Source organism: Pituophis catenifer, unplaced genomic scaffold (genome assembly GCF_029215685.1).
Source record: "Pituophis catenifer annectens isolate HBS135680 unplaced genomic scaffold, rPitCat1.0.hap2 SCAF_2, whole genome shotgun sequence".
NCBI lineage: Eukaryota > Metazoa > Chordata > Lepidosauria > Squamata > Colubridae > Pituophis > Pituophis catenifer.
This window is the reverse complement of record NW_027256882.1, coordinates 146200488-146222958: the sequence shown is the minus strand read 5'-3', so window position 1 is coordinate 146222958 and position 22471 is coordinate 146200488. Positions and strand designations below refer to the sequence as shown.

General features: G+C 39.3%; 1 protein-coding gene across 1 annotated transcript in view; it reads left to right on the top strand.

The window, feature by feature from the left end:
- CEP112 (centrosomal protein 112) overlaps positions 1 to 22471 on the top strand; it is a 276604-nt gene that overhangs the window by 17748 nt on the left and 236385 nt on the right. The window contains exons 5-8 of the mRNA XM_070934742.1: positions 12864 to 12960; positions 13573 to 13647; positions 19284 to 19331; positions 19428 to 19505. Coding sequence (XP_070790843.1) covers positions 12864 to 12960; positions 13573 to 13647; positions 19284 to 19331; positions 19428 to 19505 — 298 coding nt within the window. The remainder of the gene's footprint in view (positions 1 to 12863; positions 12961 to 13572; positions 13648 to 19283; positions 19332 to 19427; positions 19506 to 22471) is intronic.

Below are 22471 nucleotides of genomic sequence, written 5' to 3'. Positions count from 1 at the left end.
AAAGAATAATATTGTTTTCTTAAGTTGTGTATAATGTAGCACTGACAAAATTATATATATTAGATTTCACACAGACCCTTTAATATGATTGTTATTCAAGGTGATGATGTGATATGGATGCAGGAGAAAAGGAAGTTGAGGTTGGCAGTCAAATTACATCTGAAGTTGATAGAACAGTTAAGCAAGATGTGCTGTTTGTAGCTGGAGATCAGAATGCCAGAAGTGAAAATATTAAGAAGGGAAATATGGTCAGATTGTATGGCCGAGGAAACAAATGAAAGAACAACTTAACCAGTTTTTTTTAATCGAATGGTTTCCATTACTGTCTTCAAACAACAAAGCAATGCCTACATGTCTAAATATCACCAGATGGAGCACACAAACATCTAATTAACTATATTATTGTGCAAAGAAGTGGAAGAGCTCAGTTATAATGATAAAGATATGTCCAGGGGCTGATTGTGGAACAGATAATGAACAACTGAGGTCATGTTATAAATTAAGCTAAAGGAGAAGAATGAAAATCGTGTTTCCATCTTACAATCATGAACATATACTGGTAATCTTTGATTTATGATCACAGTTAGGACTAGCAATCAACAAACAAACAAACAAACAAACAAACAAACAAACAAACAAACATTGATTGATTGATTGGCCACCCATTTTACCACAATAATTCTGGCCAGCTTACAATATTAAAAGGATAAAATTATACAAAACCTATACACAATATGAACAAAATACTATACAAATATAAATACTCAACCCTAACTAAAAGATGAGGAGTGAGTGAGTAGGATGAACTGGGGAGGTGATGTAAAGCCTCTCCCATTAGAGTCCCAAGCCAACTGGCAGAGCCAGGTCTTTAAACTCTTGCAAAGGATCAGGAGGGTGGGAGCTAACCTCACTCTGGGAGGGTCAAGATATTCCAAAGGGCAGGAGCAATGGCAGAGAAGGCTCTTCTCCTGGACCCCGCCTACCAGAATACCCTAGCAATAGGACTTGCAGCATGCCTCCTTGGCTGGCATGGGTGGGGCAGCCAGTCCCATTGAGAAATCATTTAGTAAAGTGTTTGTTAAGCAAGATGTCATATGACTTCCTACATGATTGCTTCACTCAACAACCAAAATCACAATCCCAGCACACCTGGTGGTGGTCATTAAGCGAATGTATGGGTCATTAAGTGGATAGAGTTACAGATAAGGGAGACTATGGGAGGTTATGCTCAGGACTCAATGAATTTCCACGGAAGCCAGCAGAGAAGATTGTGAATGGCGATCACATGATAGGGAAGGCTTGGCAAACAGTCATAATTGTGAACAGGTTGCCAAGCACCCAGATCACAGTGACATGACCGCTGGCTTGGTGGCACAATGTTTTGTGAAAACTGGAAGTTTTTATGTACAAAAACTTAAAGCTCCATGTACATATTTTGGAATGACATAGAATTATACATCATACTTTAAAATCATATAGAGAAATTGAAAATGAGAATCAGTGCTTGGAGAATCTTTTTTCAAAAGCTTGCCAGTGTTTTTTTGGAGGCTCATGTAGAAACTATTAGAAGCAATGCGTAGTGAACTTAATGATGGAAAACAACAAATGGAAAATGTGAAGCAACAATTACATAAAGTACATTTTTTTTCTTTTATCTTTCCAATGCTGAAGGATTGGTGTTTTAGGAACAAGAAGGGCAGGAAATAATTTTCTCTTGTCCAATTATTAATTTCCAATTAATAGTTATTTAGCTCAGTGGAAGCTCAATGGAATATGAGCATTCAAAAATATTAAACTGCCTCAGTGAAATTAATATATGTAATTATTTCTTCCCAGAACCCACAATCACTTTGATAATGCAAAAATATGTTTTTATGAGGCAGAGAGAAATTTAAATTCCTAAATTTTAATACAAATTAAAATAACTAGTTGTGAAACATACTGCCTCTCTAGTTGCAAAAATAATAATATGGCACAAAAGTGATGGATACTGGTACTTCAGTTAATGTGTTTTGGGGTATATAAAAATGCATAGACTGTATTAAAGTTGAACTGTCAGACACTTGTTCAAAGAATATGTCTATTTGAAAAAAAAATTACAGTAGGAGGATGCTCACTTTGTTCATTATTCTTTTGGGAGGATCCAAGCTTCTGGCTTTTGAAAAGATATACATGCCGTATCTTTCACATTTGTCTTTTTGTATGGGCATTTGGATTTTTTTAAAAAAATAAAGCAAAATGGTATGTTTAAATTTGTTTCTTTAATGAACTTTAATAGTTTGCTGCAATTGAATCACTAAAAAAAAGTTTCTGGGCAGCTAGCTATTACTTGTTTCTTAGTGTAAGATGCTGAAATAGACAGCAGATGGTGATGGTGTACTGTAGAACAGAGTAAAAGACTTCTTTGTGCTCTCTGAGAGTTTTCTGAGGGTGCATTGATATCCATTCCCTTTCTAGCTGGAATGATTTGTCGAAAAAAATAGTGATTTATAGACAGTAAAAAGACTGTTCTAATCAATCCAAGATATGTTTCACCTCAGAAGTTGATCGTTTTGGCACACTAGAATTATAACCTATCTTTTTTTGCTCTTCTTTTTATTGTGTTTGTGACAATGCCTATTCTACATGTGATCACATCTCTCTGCAGGAATTGACAGCTGAGATTGATGGAAATATAGCAGTCTGTAATCAGGAGGGCTACTCTTTGTTTTGTTTTGTTTTTTTGATTTTGCTATGTCACTTACTGTTCTTTTTACAATTATGTACCTATAATTCCCCCCTAATAATTTCTTGACAGCAATGGAAATGTATAGATGGCCACTCCTAGTAATATGGAAAATCAGAACAATAGTACAAAAGCTAGAAGGGTTCCACCCTGAATGATTGTTATCCTAATACTAATATAGCTGAATTTTAGATTATTGAAAAGAAACCTAATTGCATCTCTCTTTCCCATGCATTGCAGTCAAATTATGGCATCCTATGGGTGTGGTTGCTCATGAAGTATATAGCAATATTTTCTTTATAATGACTTCTCATTGGTGAACTCTTTCATTATCTGATATAAAAATTGAGTACTTTTCCTTATAAGATCTTTAAAAATACCCTTTTCTTAAAAAAAAAAGACATTTGGTCTGTATATGCACTTTTGGAGAGGTACAACTTTTATATTATTAAATTGTTATTACTCTCTTTTACTATTGTCTTGATATCTGTACTGAAAGTTAAAAGTAGGCTGTGAATTTCTAGCATAAATTGATTCCAAAAAAGTTATTTTGAGCTTTGAATAAATGTGAATATGAATAAATGTGAGCAGTGGTTATTGACAAACACAATATTACATTGTAAACTCCATCTTTTGTGGCAGGGGTGGCTGGCATGTTGGCTGGTTCAGTATTTTGGGAGTTGAAGTAAGTCATAAAGTTGCTCATGGTTGCCCACCCCTGCGTTTGTGGGCATGCTTATGACGTGGCAATGAATTTAAAAAAGGGGGGAGAACTTGCATGACAATACTACAATATAATGCATCAGTCTGACGCCCCTTGCCTTTCCCCTGTTGATAAATTAAAGTTATGCATGCTTTAAAATTTATGTTTGGTACTCATATGAGGTCATTTTCAAGGTGTCCATAGCTGTAGCAATGTATGTTGAATGTAACTGGAGATTGCTTTCCCTCTTTATGCTGCTTTCTGTTTTGATAATTTTATAATAAATCATTCAGAGTGTTATAGTGACTAGATGCCACAAATACAACATATGTTGAAGGGTAGTACTTGGTCATTTGTTGGTACAGTATGAAAAACTATTTTGTATTTAGCTTTTAAAGAATTCTTAAGCTCGTGTGGTCTATTGGGTTATAATGTAGCTACTTTCTGAAGCTTAGTAAGCCTGGATTTGGTTAAGATCTAGGTGGGAGACCACTTGAGAATCTTACGTACATTTACCAGCACTATTTTTAATTACTTTTGCCACTATACAATGCCAAGAAAATGTTGTGGCTTAAGAAGGAAAATGCTGTGTTTGCAACTCTAGCTGCTCCAAAATATCTTTTTGTCTTTAAATACAAAGCATTTGATTACTCTAATATCTATGCCAATTGAGCTCCTGAAAAATAGTAGATAACAGTATGAGAAGTAGTAAATATATAAAGAGCTAACGAAAAAATGACTTGTAAATAAACTTAGTTCAACATTACCTAACATTGAAAAATAACTCTTGGCATCTGAACTTGTGCACAATGGACTACTTCACAATAATAGATGATGATGATCTATAATTGAAATTTTGATTGCTGTCTTAGGACTCCATTCTAAACAGCTTCCAAATTAAGAGGCCAGTTGCTGAAATAAGATGTTAAATAGTCCTTTTAGGATTATTTTGTTATTTTTGTATATACTAAAATATGATGGAAACATAGATCTCTTACCTACAAAAATATCAAGTTTTATGTGTATGCACATTCTATAATTTAGTTTTTAATATTTAAATAAATTTAATTTACCATGTAGGAAAAATGGGAAATGGAGTATTGACAGTGAAATGTTTGTTCAGGTTTAAATAAGGTAGCTCAGTGATGGTGAACCTATGATGTGTATAAAAGGTGACATGCCACATTTTGGGTGACACATCAGTGTTCACCAACACTTGATGACAACTATTCCCAAAAGCAGACCTTGCTCTTGTGTGATTTTCAGAGGCTACAGAGACAGCACAAGAATGGGGCATGGCCTGTTTTCTACATAGTCACCAGAATCTTCAAAAATCGTGAAAGAACAGAGAGTGCTTTTGCACAGTTCTTGGAGCTGTAGGAGCTGTGGAAAAGCATTCTCTGAAGTTGCTTCAAGAATAAAGGCCCCATCTGACCTGGCACAGCCTCATAGATCAGAGGGGCCAGTAAACAGGAAGAGAACACTGTCTGAAGGTAAGCATCATGCAGCAGATCCTGGGAGGTGCTGGCCCCTGGGGACAGAGGCAGCCTTTTTGAGTGGCAGGGGAGGCCCTAGATCTGCGGTAGAGGTCCTAGGTCCTTCATCAAATACACATACACATACCCTGTTTCCCCAAAAATAAGACATCTCCTGATAATAAGCCCAATCGGGCTTTTGAGTGCATGCGCTAAAATAAGCCTCCCCCTGAAAATAAGCCCTCCCTGAAAATATTTAAATGCAGAGCTGGAAATCAGATAAGACAGCAAGAGGAGCCCCATCTTGCTCCATGTCCCCCAAAATAATAAGACCTCCCCAAAAATAAGGCCAAGCGCTTATTTCAGGGTTCAAAAAAATATAAGACAGGGTCTTATTTTTAGGGAAACACGGTATACATACATATATATCCGAACTAACTTTAAAGAGCTGTGATTGTAGGGAGAAGTATTAGAAGTAAGTTCACTACCTTAAGTTATATAAAAATTATAAAGATGGTATAAAAAATAAAATCTAATCTTTTTTTTGGTGGCTTTGAGTTAATGTTGGCTCCTGGCAATTTCCTGGGCGAGTACCTTCAGTTTTCTTGGCAAGATTTCAGAAGCGGTTTGCCATTGCCTTCTTCATAGGGCTGGGAGAATGTGACTTGCCCATGGTTACCTAGCTGTGCCCAAGGTGGAATAGAACTATGAGGCTCCTAGTTTGAGCGTGGTGCCTTAACCATCACACCAATCCAATATGACATGTAGAAGTTAAGAACCCCCCCCCCAAAAAAAAAAACAACAGGATTATATTTGTGTACCAGATTTTTTGGTCTGATACACTCTGTTTCCCTATATTCTTATACTGCAATTGTTTATAAATAGTTTTTGTAGGTTTATGATTGTAAACATGTACAGTGGTTCTTAAAAATTTATGTATACTTTAAAATTTTCAATATTTCAGCATAAATATGTTCTAAAACATGATCTTTCCACACGTGTTAAAAGTAAATAAAGAGAACCTAATTAAACAAATGGATCAAAAGCATTATAATTGTCCATTTATTCAGAAAAATCATCCAAAGCTATATGTTTCAATTAATTTTCAATAATCTGTTAAATATGTAGATTAAGACTAAACATGTCCTAATCTACATGTTTAAATAGTGATTTGCTGCTACAGTTAGTCCTCAGGTTACATCTGCAATTGGAACCACGATTACTGTTGCTAAGTGATGTAGTTGTAAAGCGCAAGCATTATATAACCACATTGCTTCGGTTGCTGATGTAATCCAAGACGCGCTGGTCTTTAAGCAGGAAATAGAGGGAGTCCCAGTTAAGGAACATGAGGAATGGGGATGGGGTAGGGCATGGAAAGCCCAGTACAAGCTTGTTGTGGCCCGTATGCGGCCTGTGCAGCTGGTGGATGATTCGGACAGCGAGGAAGCTGGTGTGCTGCTGCGCCAGCAGCTTGTGCAGCTGGCACTCGAGTCGGACAATGAGGCTGGAGAAGATGTGGTGCCAGAGGCGGGGATTCAGGCAGGGCCTTTAGAACCTCCAGAAGCTCTCTTAAGTGAAGAGGATGAAGAAAGGAGCCTCTTCTCGATGCACGAGTGCGCAGAGCTGCCAAAAGGCAGGAGTGGCTCCTCAGGAGGAGGTCTCCTTGAGAGTAAGGCTTGGGGCTAATTGGCAACTCCCTTAGCCTATTTAAGGAGGAACGCCGACTGAAGCAATTTGCAGGGAACAACTTCGTTCACTCTCCTTCGTGCCTCGATCTTAGTTCTTTGCAAATTGCTTCTGGGCTTTCTGCCAACCATAGTAAGATTAAGATTATTTATTCTTTGGATTCTTGTAGACTGTTAAGAAAGTTAATTAACAGCCTTTGTTTGGAAAAAAAAAACTTATTTAATTTAGTAAAACTAAGGTTTGTACAGACTTTGTGTGTGCTGCATTCTTTGGGGTCTGTAGCTGGGGCAGAACAAAGCTACATACAAGTAGGGCAAGGCGTACTTGGTATGGCACAAGTTCAGAAAGTCTGGGAAATGAGGGCATAGGGTTTCTGTGTGCCATCACAGGATAATCGTAGAAAGATGGTGCACGGTATATGTGTGCATATATATATGATCACAGGAAGATCGAGGAAAGAGGGCACATAGCACATGCATGCATATGTGCAATTATAGCGAGGCTTTGGAAAGAGACGATAGAGTAACATGTAATCAGAGAGAGGCCATAGAATGAGGACATGGTATGCGAGTGTGTGTATAATCACAGGGTGGCTGTGCAAAGAGGGCATGGGGGTTATGATCTTCCTTGCCAGCTTCCCATTGATTTTGTTTGGGGGAAACTGGTAGAGAAGATTGCAAATGGAGATCAAATAATTGCAGAAAGCTTCAACTGTTCATAAATATGAGCTTGTTGTCAGGCACCCGAAATTTATTTAACTGTGGAAGTGCTGCAACAGCCAGAATTTTGAGTCCTGCTCTTACATCCCTTTGTTCAGCATTGTCATAATTGTAAACAGTTACTGAATGAATGATCATAACTGGAGATCTACCTTTATGATGTGGTCCCAAGATATCTATTATGGGATCTTATAAATGGAATATTAGCTGCCTTATTTATTTTGGAAATTATTTTATTATAATGCAAAATTGAAGTTTGTCTATTTAAATGTATTTCTGTGCCAGATATTAATAAAACTAAGACGTGAGAGCTTTCATAGTGAATATGAATATCTATAACATAGATGTTATATTAGTTGATTGTTGATCTAATTATGTAGTTACATAGTTAATACATTAATATATTTTCAAAGCTGGCATAAATTTCAAGGTTCAAAAGATTCTGAAACATAGGGAAGATAAATAAATATACGTGGGAAATTTGATAAAATAATAACTTTTAACATTTATGTTCCTGGTTATTTATTGAAGATTAATTATCCCACACAGATAATTTTATAGTAAGAGGGATTTCAACATTGAATTCAGTATTGATTCATTAAAAGTTGAGACTGGAGTTCTTAAGAGATTTCAAAATTTAATGCATAGTCATGGATTCATAGATGCAAGGACAATTAAGATTCCTGTAATAAAAGCATATTTTATTTAAATAGACATAAATCCACTTCCACTCCCACCATATTAGAGCCAAATAATTTTTTTTACAAATCAATGCTTTTTTCACCCAAAATATTTTGCTAGAATGAAAAAGATTGTAATGGTATGTGGAAATGATTTTAGGAGACTAGGTGAAGAAATGCTGCCTAGGGCAGGGGTGTCAAACTCGATTTCATTGAGGGCCGCATCATGATTCTGTTTGACCTAGGTGTGGGCGTGGCCAGGGTGGATGTGGGCAGCTTGATGTCACTCGTGTTGGGGGCGCCTGTGGTGGCCTGAGCACTCTGCCAGCAAAAACAGGCTCCTGATCTCCGTTTTTAGCTGGCATGATCTCCTGCAACCCTCTACCAGTGAAAACAGAGCTCAGGGGGACTGTACACGGCTTTCCTGAGCTCCGTTTTCAGTGGGGATGGCCTCCTGCAACTCTCTGCCAGCAAAAATGAAGCTTGACCTCTGCTTTTGCTGGCAGAGGCCCCACGGGCTGGTCCTTTGCTGTTTCCAGGGCGGCCCTGTGGACCAGATCTAAGCACTCTACAGACCGAATTCAGCCCGCCGGTCTTGAGTTTGACACCCCTGGCCTAGGGAATGATCAGATATGCATAGTAGATGGAACAAGTAACTTAAGCTGTAATGGTGACTGCGGCAGAATTGTATTTTCAGATTTGCAAGATTCTGTTAATACAGTTTTACAATAAAATTGAATTAGCTTATCTGGTTGTGTTTCTGTCTGGTCTTTCTGCTAAGGCTAACATAGATTGAAAATGTTTTCACTGAAATTAATGCTTCAAATTTGGAACAGTAAATACATAGCTTTGACAAAAGATGCTTCTTTAGTTCCTTAGTAATTACCGTTTGGCTAAAATAATTTTTTTGGGAGAATACAACCTTTATAGAATACAAGATTTGTATAGTAATGAGACCTCTTAATAAAGAACAGATAGGTGATATAAATTGATATCTCTTTTGGGTAATAAAAATACCGGTATTAGAATTTCAGCAATATGGCCTTATACCAATTTTAAAAATTAATATTTCACTATTTAGAACAATCAAAAGGAATAATCTTAAAAATGTACAGGTTATTAGTGCAATAAGAAACACAAGATCCAGCATATGGCTTAAAGGAAGCTTGGGATACTTATTTATTTATTTATTTATTTAATTAAATTTTTATACCGCCCTTCTCCAAAATAGGACTCAGGGCGGTGCACAGCCAAGGTAAAAACAAGACATATATACAAACATGGTGAATCTAAAAAACTATTTAAAATAATTAAATGTTTTGGCCGAATTAAAACCATTTCCAATTTAAAATCAATTTAAAAATTAAAAAATTTGGTCAAGCCAGCCCAGCTTGTTGGAATAAATAGGTTTTTAGGGCCCGACGAAAAATCCGGAGGTCTGTTATTATGCGTAATTCTGGGGGGAGGGTGTTCCAGAGGGTAGGCGCCACCACAGAGAAGGCTCTCCCCCTGGGGGTCGCCAGCCGACATTGCCTGGCGGACGGCACCCTGAGGAGGCCCACTCTGTGTGAGCGTACTGGCCGGTGGGAGGCTATTGGTGGCAGAAGGCGGTCTCGTAAGTACCCCGGCCCTAAGCCATGGAGCGCTTTAAAGGTGGTCACCAACACCTTGAAGCGCACCCGGAAGACCACCGGGAGCCAGTGCAGCTCGCGCAGGAGAGGTGTCACGTGGGAGCGCCTCGTCGCCCCCATGATCCCCCGCGCGGCCGCGTTCTGGACCAGCTGGAGCCTCCGGGTGCACCCCAGGGGGAGCCCCATGTAGAGAGCGTTGCAGTAGTCCAGGCGGGAGGTGACGAGTGCCTGAGTGACTGTGCGTAGGGAGTCCCGATCTAGAAAGGGACGCAACTGGCGTATCAGGCGAACCTGATAAAAAGCCCCCCTGGCCACGGCCGTCAAATGATCTTCCAAGGACAGCCGTGCGTCCAGGAGGACGCCCAAGTTGCGAGCCCTCTCCGTGGGGGCGAGTGATTCACCCCCAATAGTCAGCGATGGCGTCAGCTGGCTATATCGGGACGCCGGAAGCCACAGCCACTCGGTCTTGGAGGGGTTGAGTTGGAGCCTGTTTCTCCCCATCCAGGCCCGCACGGCCTCCAGGCACTGGGACAACACTTCAAGGGCATCATTGGGGTGGCCTGGGGTGGAGATATACAGCTGGGTGTCATCAGCGTATTGATGGAACTCCACCCCGAAGCCACGGATGATCTCACCCAGCGGCTTTACATAAATGTTGAACAGAAGGGGCGAGAGTACCGACCCTTGTGGCACCCCACAAGCAAGGTGCCTCGGGGTCGACCGCTGCCCCCCTGTCAACACAGATTGCGACCGGTCGGAGAGGTAGGAGGAGAACCACCGCAAAACGGTGCCTCCCACCCCCAACCCCGCCAACCGGTGCAACATGATACCATGGTCGATGGTATCAAAAGCCGCTGAGAGGTCTAACAGGACCAGGATAGAGGAATGACCCCTATCCCGGGCCCTCCAGAGATCATCCACCAATGCGACCAATGCCGTTTCCGTGCTGTGCCCAGGCCGGAAGCCGGACTGGAGCGGGTCTAGATAGACAGCTTCATCCAGGTACCGGGGAAGCTGTTGCGCCACCACACTCTCAACAACCTTCGCAACGAAGCGAAGGTTGGAGACTGGACGATAGTTAGCCAAAACAGCCGGATCCAGAGAGGGCTTCTTGAGGAGGGGCCTCACCACCGCTTCTTTCAAAGCGGCCGGCAGGACCCCCTCACCCAAAGAAGCGTTAACAATCATCTGGAGCCAGCCTCGCGTCACCTCCCGGGAGGCCAGTACCAACCAGGAGGGACACGGGTCCAATAAACATGTGGTCGCGTTCAGCCGTCCCAGGATCCTGTCCATGTCCTCGGGAGTCACAGGATCGAACTCCCCCCAGATAACACTCTCAAGACCTGCCTCAGTCATCCCGTCCGGACATACCCAGTCAGAGGCCAGCCCTTCTCGAATCTGAGCGATTTTGTCATACAGATATTGCACAAAATCCTCAGCTCGACCCTGCAAGGGGTCATCCCGCACTTCCAGATGGAGGAGGGAGCGGGTCACCCTAAACAGGGCGGCTGGGCGATTATCTGATGACGCGATAAGAGCGGCAAAATAGCTAGTTTTCGCCGCTTTTATCGCCACTAGGTAGGTCTTAATATGAGACCTCACCCGTGTTCGGTCAGATTCGGAGCGGCTGGTCCTCCAGCTACTCTCCAGGCGTCTTTTCCGGCGCTTCATCTCCCTAAGCTCCTCGGAGAACCAAGGAGCTAGGTGAGTTCGGTGCCGGGTCAGAGGCCGCAAAGGCACGACTCGGTCCAAGGCCCCGGCAGCCGCACTGTCCCAGGCGGCCACCAGGTCTTCCGCCGAGTCATGAGCCAGAATCTCAGGAAATGGCCCAAGCTCCATCTGGAACCTGTCTGGGTCCATCAGGCGCCTGGGGCGGAACCACCTTGTCGGTCCCGCCTCCCTGCGGCAGGGTGCAGCGGTTAGAAAGTCCAGTCGAAGGAGCGAGTGGTCAGACCATGACAAGGGTTCGATGACTATATCCCCTATATCAAGGCCACTCAACCACTGACCAGAGACAAAAACTAAGTCCAGAGTGTGTCCCCCTGTGTGAGTGGGGTCATGAATTAACTGAGTAAGGTCCATGGCCGTCATGGAAGCCATGAACTCTCGAGCCACCTCAGACGTTTCACCGATGGATGGCAGGTTAAAGTCCCCCATGATGGCAAGTCTGGGGGTAGCCACCGCCACCTCGGCTATAACGTTAAGGAGCTCGGGCAGGGCCGTTGCCACGTGGCAGGGAGCCAGGTACGTGACCAACAAGCCCATCTGTACTCCATGACCCCACTTCACAAAGAGGGACTCACATCCGGCTATCTGTGGAACAGTGGTCTCCCTTGGATCTAGACCTTCCTTTATAATAACCGCCACCCCCCCCGCCCCTGCCCTGAGCCCTCGGTTGATGAAATGCACGGAAGCCTGGTGGGCATATATCCACGAGGGGGACTCCCCCCTCATGGCCCAACCAGGTCTCCGTAATGCCCGCCAGGTCCGCCTCCCCCTCCTGAATAAGATCGTGAATGAAAATGTCAAAAACTAGTGAACAAGTTGTAAATCATGGTTATGTGACCTTGGACCACTAAAACCAGCCATAAAGGTGGCGCGGTGGTGCAGTGATTAGAATGTAGTACTGCAGGCTACTTCTGCTGATCACCGGCTGCCAGCAGTTTGGCAGATTGAATCTCACCAGGCTCAAGGTTGACGCAGCCTTCCATCCTTCCAAGGTCAATAAAATGAGGAACCAGATTGTTGGGGGCAATATGCTGAGTCTGTAAACTGCTTAGAGAGGGCTGTAAAACACTGTGAATTGGTATATAAGTCTAAGTGCTATTGCTATAAAGGTGATTTGGTTGCCAAGCATCCAAAATGTGGTCATGTGACCCAGGTATGTGTGCAACCAATGGAACTCCAGAACATGGTCTTAAGAATCGTTTGCGGGTGGCAGTTGCTAATGTGAGGACCACTTGTATAATTTTTAGGAAGCAAATATAAATTATATAGACAAGCTACTTTTCAAAAGAGTTAGGAGATCAAAGCTGACTGATACAATTTTTAGTTCCATATTGCCTCACCTTCTTGTTGGTTTATTATGATGATTGCTTTAATTGTTCTATTTCTGTGCCTTTTGAAAATGCATATATTAGTATTGAAGTAGAAAGGCAAGATAGAAGTATAAAGAAAGAAAGAAATATAATATAAAGAAAGAACAGATGTTTCAGTATGTTCTGTTTATTGCTATTTATTACAGGGAACAATTTACCTGTAATGGAAAACTAGCCTTAAGGTCACATTCTACGAGTCCTCCTCATTTATCAGAAGATGAGACCCTTCCATCAAATGCAAGGGTAAGGTTTTTCCATATTTGCAGTAACCAGTTTTCTTTAAGCTTCAAAATGCAAAAAATGAATGTAACACCCAATAAGTTAAAACAGAAAAAAGGCAGAACTGATATAAAAAATGTATGTATATGTATGTATAGTATATTGCAATGTGTCTTAAACTACAATAGTTTTTTTGAGGACCCAGATTGTGGGGGCAATAAGCTGATTTTGTATAAAATATACAAAACTATGAAGGCTATTGCTTAACGCATTGTAAGCCGCCCTGAGTCTCCGGAGAAGGGCGGCATATAAATCAAATAAAAAAAAAATGGTATGAAAAGACAAAAAACTCTGAAAATTATACAGCTTTCTTCAACTTAATTGACTAAATTCCCAGACTTTTCTCCCATTTCCTTCAGAGCCTTTATACACAATTTTCCGATGCAAAGGTTCCCAAAGAGGCAAGAGGCTTTCATATGCTAAATTAATTCTCCCTTGCTATTTATGTGGAAATAATTGCTGATTTATATTAAGAAATTGCATAGCAATATGTATATAATACACATGTTTTCTTCTAATTTTCCTGTTTTTCCATATTTGCACTAAAACATTTTACCTAAAAATTGAATGTTTCAGGGAGATTATTATAGAAGAAAAACTTCTTTTGATGACAGTGACTTTGAAGCTCGTCTTAACAGTTGGAATCTTGGGGTAAATTCTGTTTTTTTCTTCATTTCTTTTTTATTTTAAAATGTTAATCGTTGTAATCCCTGTATTCAGTATGTGTGGCATGACTTTGCATATGATATTCTAAAATGAATTGGAAAGAAACTAAAATAAATCTTGGTGTTTTTAAAGATATTTAAGAATCCAAAACTTTATTTTCCACGGTGTCCAAGTAAGTGTTTCTAGGAAATCCATCAGCAAGATGTACAGCAACAGATTTCTTTCCATATTTCACCATCTGGTATTCAGAGATACACTGCGATTTATTTTGGAGGTTGTATATAACCGTCATGACTAGTAGCTATTCGTACATCAAATATATCTAATCTTTTTCAAAACCCATGTAAGAAAAGTGTTTGTTAGATGATGGGAACAGGAAATTAAAAGGTCAGTGGAACTGCAGAGAGTTGTGGATAATATCATATAAGATTGGAAAGATACGGGATGATGGATTTTTGTTGCTTTCATGTGTTTCATATGATGGGAGGCTATGTTTGTATGTGGGGAGGGTGTTGTCCCTTAGAAAATCACTATTTTTGCTCCTATCAAATAGTTATGTCATTTCAGGAATTGGCACAACTATTTAAGAAGTTTCAGAAAGGTTCTACATTTGTAGCCCTGTGAACACTAAAGCATCTCTTTGCTTTCAAACCTGAAGTGCTACATAGCTTAATGCCAAATAAATGGTTTGGTAGATGGCATTGTTTCTGCCTCTGCAGTCAGTTTGTTGATCAAATTACTTGGATTTTTCTACTGATGGACAGCTTAACAAATCTTAAAAATATCAAATAATAGTGCATCAATAAGAAATATAGATGGGAAAACCAGATAGCAACAAAGATACAAACACTCTTCAAAAGGGTATGTACCCATTCTAGCCAAAAGCTGGGTAAAGAGCCAGGTCTTCAAAGTCCTGTGAACTTCCAATAGGATAGGAGCTAACCTGGATCTTTGAGGGAATCTCATTTCAGAAGGCAAGTGTTGTGAGAGAGGATCTTAGGATCTCAGTACAGTATATGGTATTGTTTAATCAAAGGAACCCAGAACTTGCCATGCTTGTTGGACTGCAGTGGTGGGGCAGATACTAGGGGAGATAGTCCCTTGGGTAGTTGGGTCCTCTGCCATGAGTAATAACAAGCAACTTGAACCACACTTGGAAACAAGCTGCCAACCAATTCACTCATGGAGCAGAAGGGTTACATGCCCATGCTGCCTCATTCTGGACCAATTGAAGCTTTTGGGTGGTTTTCAACAACAGTCCCTTGTAGAATGCATATGTCAAGGGTACAATTGGTGTATTAGGTCAAAGTTGTTCAATGGCCTTCCTGCTCATCAAATAGTACGAGTCCCAGAAGACCTGCAAATTGTGCCCTATTCTTGGATGGGGAATTGTCCCATCCAGGTTTAAACATGCAACATCCTCAGGGCTACGTAGCATAGAAAAGTTACAACTCCTGTTTTAGACTTTCAGCTTGAATGTGATGATTCTATTTGAACATGGTTCAGTTATGAATGGAGTTTATGAATGGAGTAGTTTATTGTATATTCTAAAATTAGGAGTGCTTGCTGGCATTGATGATGCCACTACTTGGGTAGTAATACACCTTGCAAGAAAACAACCAAGCTCAAAGAACACAAAGATCCCTCATTTCAGCCCTTACCTACAAATATTCACCTTTATTTAACACACACACACACACACACACATATATATATATATATATATATATATATATATATGTATGTATGTATGTATGTATGTATATGTATATGTATATGTATATGTATATGTATATGTATATGTATATGTATATGTATATGTATATGTAGGTCTTTGGTTATTCGGGTTTTCTCCTGCATAAAATTGGAGGTGTCTTGGCAACATTTCGACAAAGTCTCATTCGTCATCTTCAGGCTGGTGTTCTCGGCTTCGTGCTTCTAGGAGCAATGTGTGTGATCGCAGCTGTTTCTTCCTTTTAACTGCCAGTGGGAGTGTGACTAACCCGAGTGTGACTAACCCGAGCACAACCAAGCCCCCACCTAAACAGAACACACACCCATCCAATCAGAGCACAGCCAACCCCCCATCCAATCAGAGCACAGCCAAACCCCCAACTAATCAGAGCACACCTCCACCCAATCAGAACACAGCCAAGCTCCCACCCAATCAGTTCACACTCCCACTGGCAGTTAAAAGGAAGAAACAGCTGCGATCACACACATTGCTCCTAGAAGCATGAAGCCGAGAACACCAGCCTGAAGATGACGAATGAGACTTCGTCGAAACGTTGCCAAGACACCTCCAATTTTATGCGGGAGAAAACCCGAATAACCAAAGACCTACATACAAATACCCACGAAAACCTCAGAACACACACACACACACACACACACACACACACACACACACACACACACACATATATATATATATATATATATATATATATATATATATATATATATATATGTCTTTGGTTATTCGGGTCTTCTCCCACGTAAAATTGGAAGTGTCTTGGCGACGTTTCGACGAAGTCTCATTCGTCATCTTCAGGCTGGTGTTCTCGGCTTCGTGCTTCCAGGAGCAATGACAATCTTTAACCTTAACTGGTGTTTCTGCTTCCCCCCCTTAATCTTATGGTAAATTACCATAAGGTTATGGTAATTTACGTGCAGGAAGTATATTCTAGCAAAGTTTTGCTAAAAGAAACAAGTTTCCCTCTTTCTTTGGTTAAAGATTCTTCAGTATTGGTGGCTGCTGTTTATGTAGAAGACATCAGATATTGGTTGTGGTGTTGGCCCTATGCAGGCTCTGGATGGTGCTTCTCCTAATAGGTTCATGACTTATATGTTCTACTGGATTCACAAGTGCTTCTTGAATAGAAAATAGAAATTGTGGACAGGCGAGACTTTGTCCAGATGCTGTGCCAATTATACTCCCTTTGGAATGGGATGTTCTTGCAAGAATCATGGATACATTGAGATTGGATTGTTGAAATGTATTCAGCTTGGAGCTACCTTTGAAGACTACCTGGAAGCTTACTTAAGCTTAGGGAGAATGCGGCAGTCACCATGCTGGCAGGTGACAACCATTTTGGCAGGGTTACGTCTATATTATGGGCTTTGCATTTGTTGGTATGCTTATGTGTACAGTTCAAACTGATTGACCTCTAATATAATCTTACATGACTAGGACCTATGTTATTAGGGAACCCTCTCTTCCAAAAACAGTCTACCTGTCCTATGTGTTTAGTCCAGGAAATGAAGATTTGGAACATTTAAGAGTCAGAATTGCTGAATCAGTGTTTGTTTGTTTACAATATCTCTCTCATTCTGTAGTATTCTAATTTCCCAAGGGAGAATTACCCTTTCACTGTTAAAATTCAGAAAGGTGTTAACAATTCTTTACTTCTGGTGCCTAAGGTACTCTAGTTGGTTTTTTCTAATTTCTAATTATGTTTTAATTATATTTGTTGTTTTAAATTGACTGTTTTAGAATATTTAGAATATTTTATATTAGCTTCCTGGAGTATTTAAAATTGAGCAGAATATAAATTATGTAAATAATAAATAAAACATAAAATCTGCCCATAGGATAAAAATAAATGCAATTTTTAAATCAAGATTATGCATGTTTTAAAAAATAATTCCAAGGAAAAATTTAATGAAGCTTTATTATATTATCCATCATGATATTTTTCCTGAAAGTCAATGGCTTCTTGCTATTATAATTATTTTCTGAAATTTTTAATTTATTCCTTTATTTCTTTTAAAATAATAACAAAGAAATGAAAAGAAGTCCTACTAAGATAAGAATGCATTCATTCTTAAAGAAAAAATATAGAAAGTGAATAAACGCAATGAGAAAAATAGTATTCTATATCATTTTAATTGTAAATAGTTACAATTCTGTTGACATGCTCCTCTAGGAGCCATATTGGAGCTTCAGTGTTGCCATATGTATATACCGTGTTTCCCTGAAAACAAGACCTTGTCTTATATTTTTTTGAACCCTGAAATAAGCGCTTGGCCATATTGCCATGTGCTCAAAAGCCCGATTGGGCTTATTATCAGGGGATGTCTTATTTTGGGGAAACAGGGTTGATCTGCACCCATCATCTTGGCCTTCCCAAAGGACCTGAAATCCTGGCTCTGTTGATTGGGATGTGTGATACTGGAGGGTAGCTAATGGATTAAAATACTCTACTTCCATCCAATGTACCTTGCTCCTTTTCTAAACATCTTTGTCAATTTTAAAATTAATTTTAATAGTAAAAATTGTTGTTGTAATATTTTAATGTTTTATTCTGTTCCTTTTATTTGTTTTTAAGCTGCCTAGAAAGTAGCTTGGTGAGATGGGTAGCATATAAATTTCATAGTAAATAAAAATAAATAAGTAAGTAGCTATCTAATGCAATTATTATTCAAATATATATATTTCTAATACATTTATAAAAGTATTACATTTTAAACCAGCTGTGTTTTGTATAAATGAGTCCCATGCTTCATTATTCTTGTCCTAACAAAGTCTACAAAGTCTATGCCTATAGGTAATTCACTCATAGGTGACAACTGCAGTCAGGTTAATTAATTTCTGTAACATGACAGTCAGCGCTTAAAAATAAAGAATGGCTCTCAAATATTGAGGAAAAGCTGAGAATTGAAATGTAGTGAATGAATAATGTTTGTGATGCAGCTAGATTAATATGTTTGGGATGTCTAGTTGCTGATGTTGCTATATTGAAAAACAAAACTGAAAGCTAAAAAGTCAGAATTAACAGTAGTGTGAAACCAAGTAACATAAGGAGCATGAACATGAAAAACCTTGATATAGTGAAAGATGAAATGAAACAACTACACATTGACCTTTCAGGCAATAACAATTTGAAATTGTCTTGTTTTGTCTGTATGTAGCATTTGTCTGTATATATTGGAAATCATCCAGAATTGCTAATTTACTTTTTAAAAATAGAAATAAGTAAACATTTTGTAGATGCTAAAAGTGTTAGTTGCATCAATGTGTATTTGCATAATTGCACTGTTTCAATAAATGAAACAGTGGGTTTGGTGTTTAAATACAATTATTAGGCTGTTTAACAAAGATGTAAAAAGAATAGTTCTATGAGCTGTCAGTTCTATCGCTATGAACTATTCATAGTCTTTCAGTTTGTACCACAGAGATGTTGTCTGGTGACAACAGAGAGTGAACAGCAGAGTGAGCTGAAGAATAAGAAAAGTCAGAGAAAAATTAGATAAATACATAAAAGTTAAAATGTTGTTTCTCAAAATATTCTTTAGGATATCATAACCTGCTTCAAGAGAAGAGTGTTTCCCATATTGTGATTCTCTCTCCCTCTCCCTCCCTCCTTCTCTCTTAAATATAAGCTTTTTCATTCCATTTATATCTCACTTTTCCTCTTTACTTCACAGTAACTGTGAAGATTTGCTTGAGGGACTTTGACTCTAAAAGCTAAGCTATTGGTCTCATGAATTTAGTATGAGATTTTTTTTTTAAGATGTCTCTATCATAAACTAAGCATAAACCCTTTAAACATCTTCATCTAGACTTTATCAGTTCAGAAAGTCTTCATATTAAATCTCTTTTAATGTATCTTTTTCAGCTTGAAAATCCTAGATATTTACGTGAGAAACCTATGTCCCTCTCATTGGTATGTAGTGTTCTCCTGGTTTTGGTTTTCTTGTTATAATACTTTTTCTCTGTGTTAACACTGGTGTTAAATACAAAATATTATTTTTTATAATAGATGTCACCCAAGTTAGGTTTGGGGAAAAACAGTACTTCTCGAGATGAACAAGCATTGTTCCGAATACATGAAAAGGAGGTAACACATTTTGCTTTTATAATTGTCTGTTAATTGTCTGTTTTAAGGCAAATAAAATAGATAAGGTTATGAATTAAACATAATTTCTGAGGCTAGTTTTGACAGCAGATATGGTATTCGATGTGGAGTAAGACACATAGTTCTCTATGATAACTGGCAGTTTAAGAAAATGATATGCATGTTAGTCATCACCTTTAAAGCGCTCCATGGCTTAGGACCTGGGTACCTACGAGACCGTCTTTTGCCACCAATAGCCTCCCACCGACCAGTTCGTTCTCACAGGGAGGGACTACTCAGGGTACCGTCAGTCAAATTATGCCGACTGACGACTCCCAGGGGGAGGGCCTTCTCTCTGAGGGCTCCAACCCTTTGGAATGAACTGCCCCCTGAGATACGAAATATCCCTGATCTCCGTGCTTTCTGCAGTGCCCTCAAGACTCTGATGTTCTAACAGGCGGGGCTAAACATATGAACATGTGAATGATTTTAAAATGTTATCTAATTTTGGGTTCTATTTAATTGGGCCAAACTATATTATAATAATAATTTTAATTAGCAATTTTAAAAAAGATGTTTGTATATCTATATTTTTTCTTGACTGTACACAGCCTTGCGTCCTATGGGAGAAAGGCGGTATTGAAATATAAATAGTTGCAGAAACTTTGGAGGCAGATAGACTCATGATCCAACGGGATATTGATGAGGCCTTTAGAGTATTCACTAGCTATGCAAAAAGGAACAATCTCCCTCGGGAAATTCACGTTCGTTTTAACAAGAAAGCTTTGTGTGAAGAATTTTATAAATGAACAAGGGATCAAACTATTACATATAAAGGCCAACCGATGATAGTTTTGAAACAAATCCCACGTCGGGTAAGGGAACAGAGACGCAGATATCAATTTTTGACGACTTTCCTGAGGAAAAATGCAATTTCGTATCGTTGGTTATTACCTGAAGGTTTATTGATGACATGGAGGGATAAAAAGGTGAGGATTCGGAGTCTTCAAGAAGCAAGAGAATTCATGGAACAACAATTTAATTTGTCAGAATTAGATGTTGAAGGAGAAGGGGAAAGTAGAAGTTTGGAGGAATCGCAAGAGGAAGAAGAGGTAGAGGAGAGGAGAGAAGGAAAGGTGGGAAAGAATGGGTGGGGGAACACAAAAAGTTGAGGAATTAACAGTGCCTCAGAGGGAGACAAAACAAACAGTTAAGAAGGCTATAACAGCGGGAAAGTAAAAACTTAGGTGAGAAAAGGAAATGGGGGAATTTGTGCGTTTGATATCTGTAAATATTAACGGTTTAAATGCTCCTAATAAGCGTAGTAGGATTTTGAATAAATTAAGAAAGGCTAAGTATGATATTGTCTGCATGCAGGAGACCCATATAAAAAAAAGATCAAAACCATTTGTTAGAATGCCGGGCGTTGGTTAAAACTTATACCTCATTAGTAGGTCAAAAAAAAAAAAGGGATAGTGGTATATGTACGACATCATTTGAAATCCCAACAGGTTTTTGCTGACCAGGAAGGCTGGGTTCTCATGCTCGAAATAGAAATTGCCCAGTGGAAGTCTTTATTGGTTTGTATTTATGCCCCTAATGACAATCGGAGGACTTTTTATCAAAACTTATATTTTAAACTGGGGGAACTGGAATATGAACATGTCTGTTTAGTGGAGATTTCAGAGCTGTAACGGATAGAATGCAGGATTATGTCCCAGGAAACATACAAGGAAGGTTGAAGGATATTAAGAGAACATTACCAAAAATATGTAATGATTTAAGGGAGGAATTTGGATTACAGAATATATGGAGGTTGAGAAATCCCAATAAAAATCAATATACTTATTTCTCTCCCAGACACCACTCGTGGAGCCGAATAGATATGATATGGATGTCTCTTGAGTTGAGGGGGCTGGTCTCGGAAGTGGAAATAGGGCCCAACCAGTGGGCGGACCATAACCCGCTAATGGTAACTTGGAAGATCCCACATTGTAGGAAGGGTAGATGGAGAATGAATATAGGTATTCTGAAAGATGAAGAATTTATGAGTAAATTTAAGAAGGAGTTATATCTTTTTTTCCAGGAAAATAAGAAAGAGGATACTTCAATATACAATACATGGGATACAGTTAAGGCAATGATGAGGGGATGGTTAATCAAATATATGATTGATAAACATAGGACGGGTAAGAAACACCGAGACAACCTCTTGAATAAATTACAACGGGTGGAAGAAAGGATGCAAAATGGATTAACCCAGACAACATTGATAGAGGAAAGGGAGTACTGGCAACACCAGATTAAATTATTAGATCAAGAGGAATTAGCAAATAAAATAAAGTGGACTAAACAAATTTTTTTTGAAAGGACGAATAAAACAGGAAGATGGTTGGCTTACTGGCTTAGAAAAGAGCAGGAACAACGGAGAATAGAAGGGCTGAAAGATGTAATTGGGAATCTTCATTGTACTAAGGAAGGCAAGAGAATGGTAGCTCAGGATTTTTTCACACAGCTTTATCAGAAAGGAGAGGAAAATATTTGTGAAATTCAGAAATATTTGGAAAAGACAGACTTGCCTAAAGTCTCAGAAACAATGAAGGAAATTCTTAATGCGGAATTTACGATGGAGGAAGTAGAAACAGTTATGAAAGCACAGGCGAATGGCAAAACCCCGGGTAGAGATGGCCTTCCAGTTGAATTATACAAAATAGTGTTTGACGTGGTAGGAAGTCACATGATGGATTTATTTAATGCGGTTATAAAAGAAGCTCAGGTTCCAGTATCTTGGACTGAGGCTTATATTTCTATTATCCCAAAAGAAGGAACTGATCTATCTCTTATTAAGAACTATAGACCAATATCATTACTAAATTCCGATTATAAGATATTTGCGGGGGTTCTTGCAGCCAGACTTAGCTGCTTCCTTAACCAATTCATTCATTCAGACCAAAACGGCTTCCTTCCTA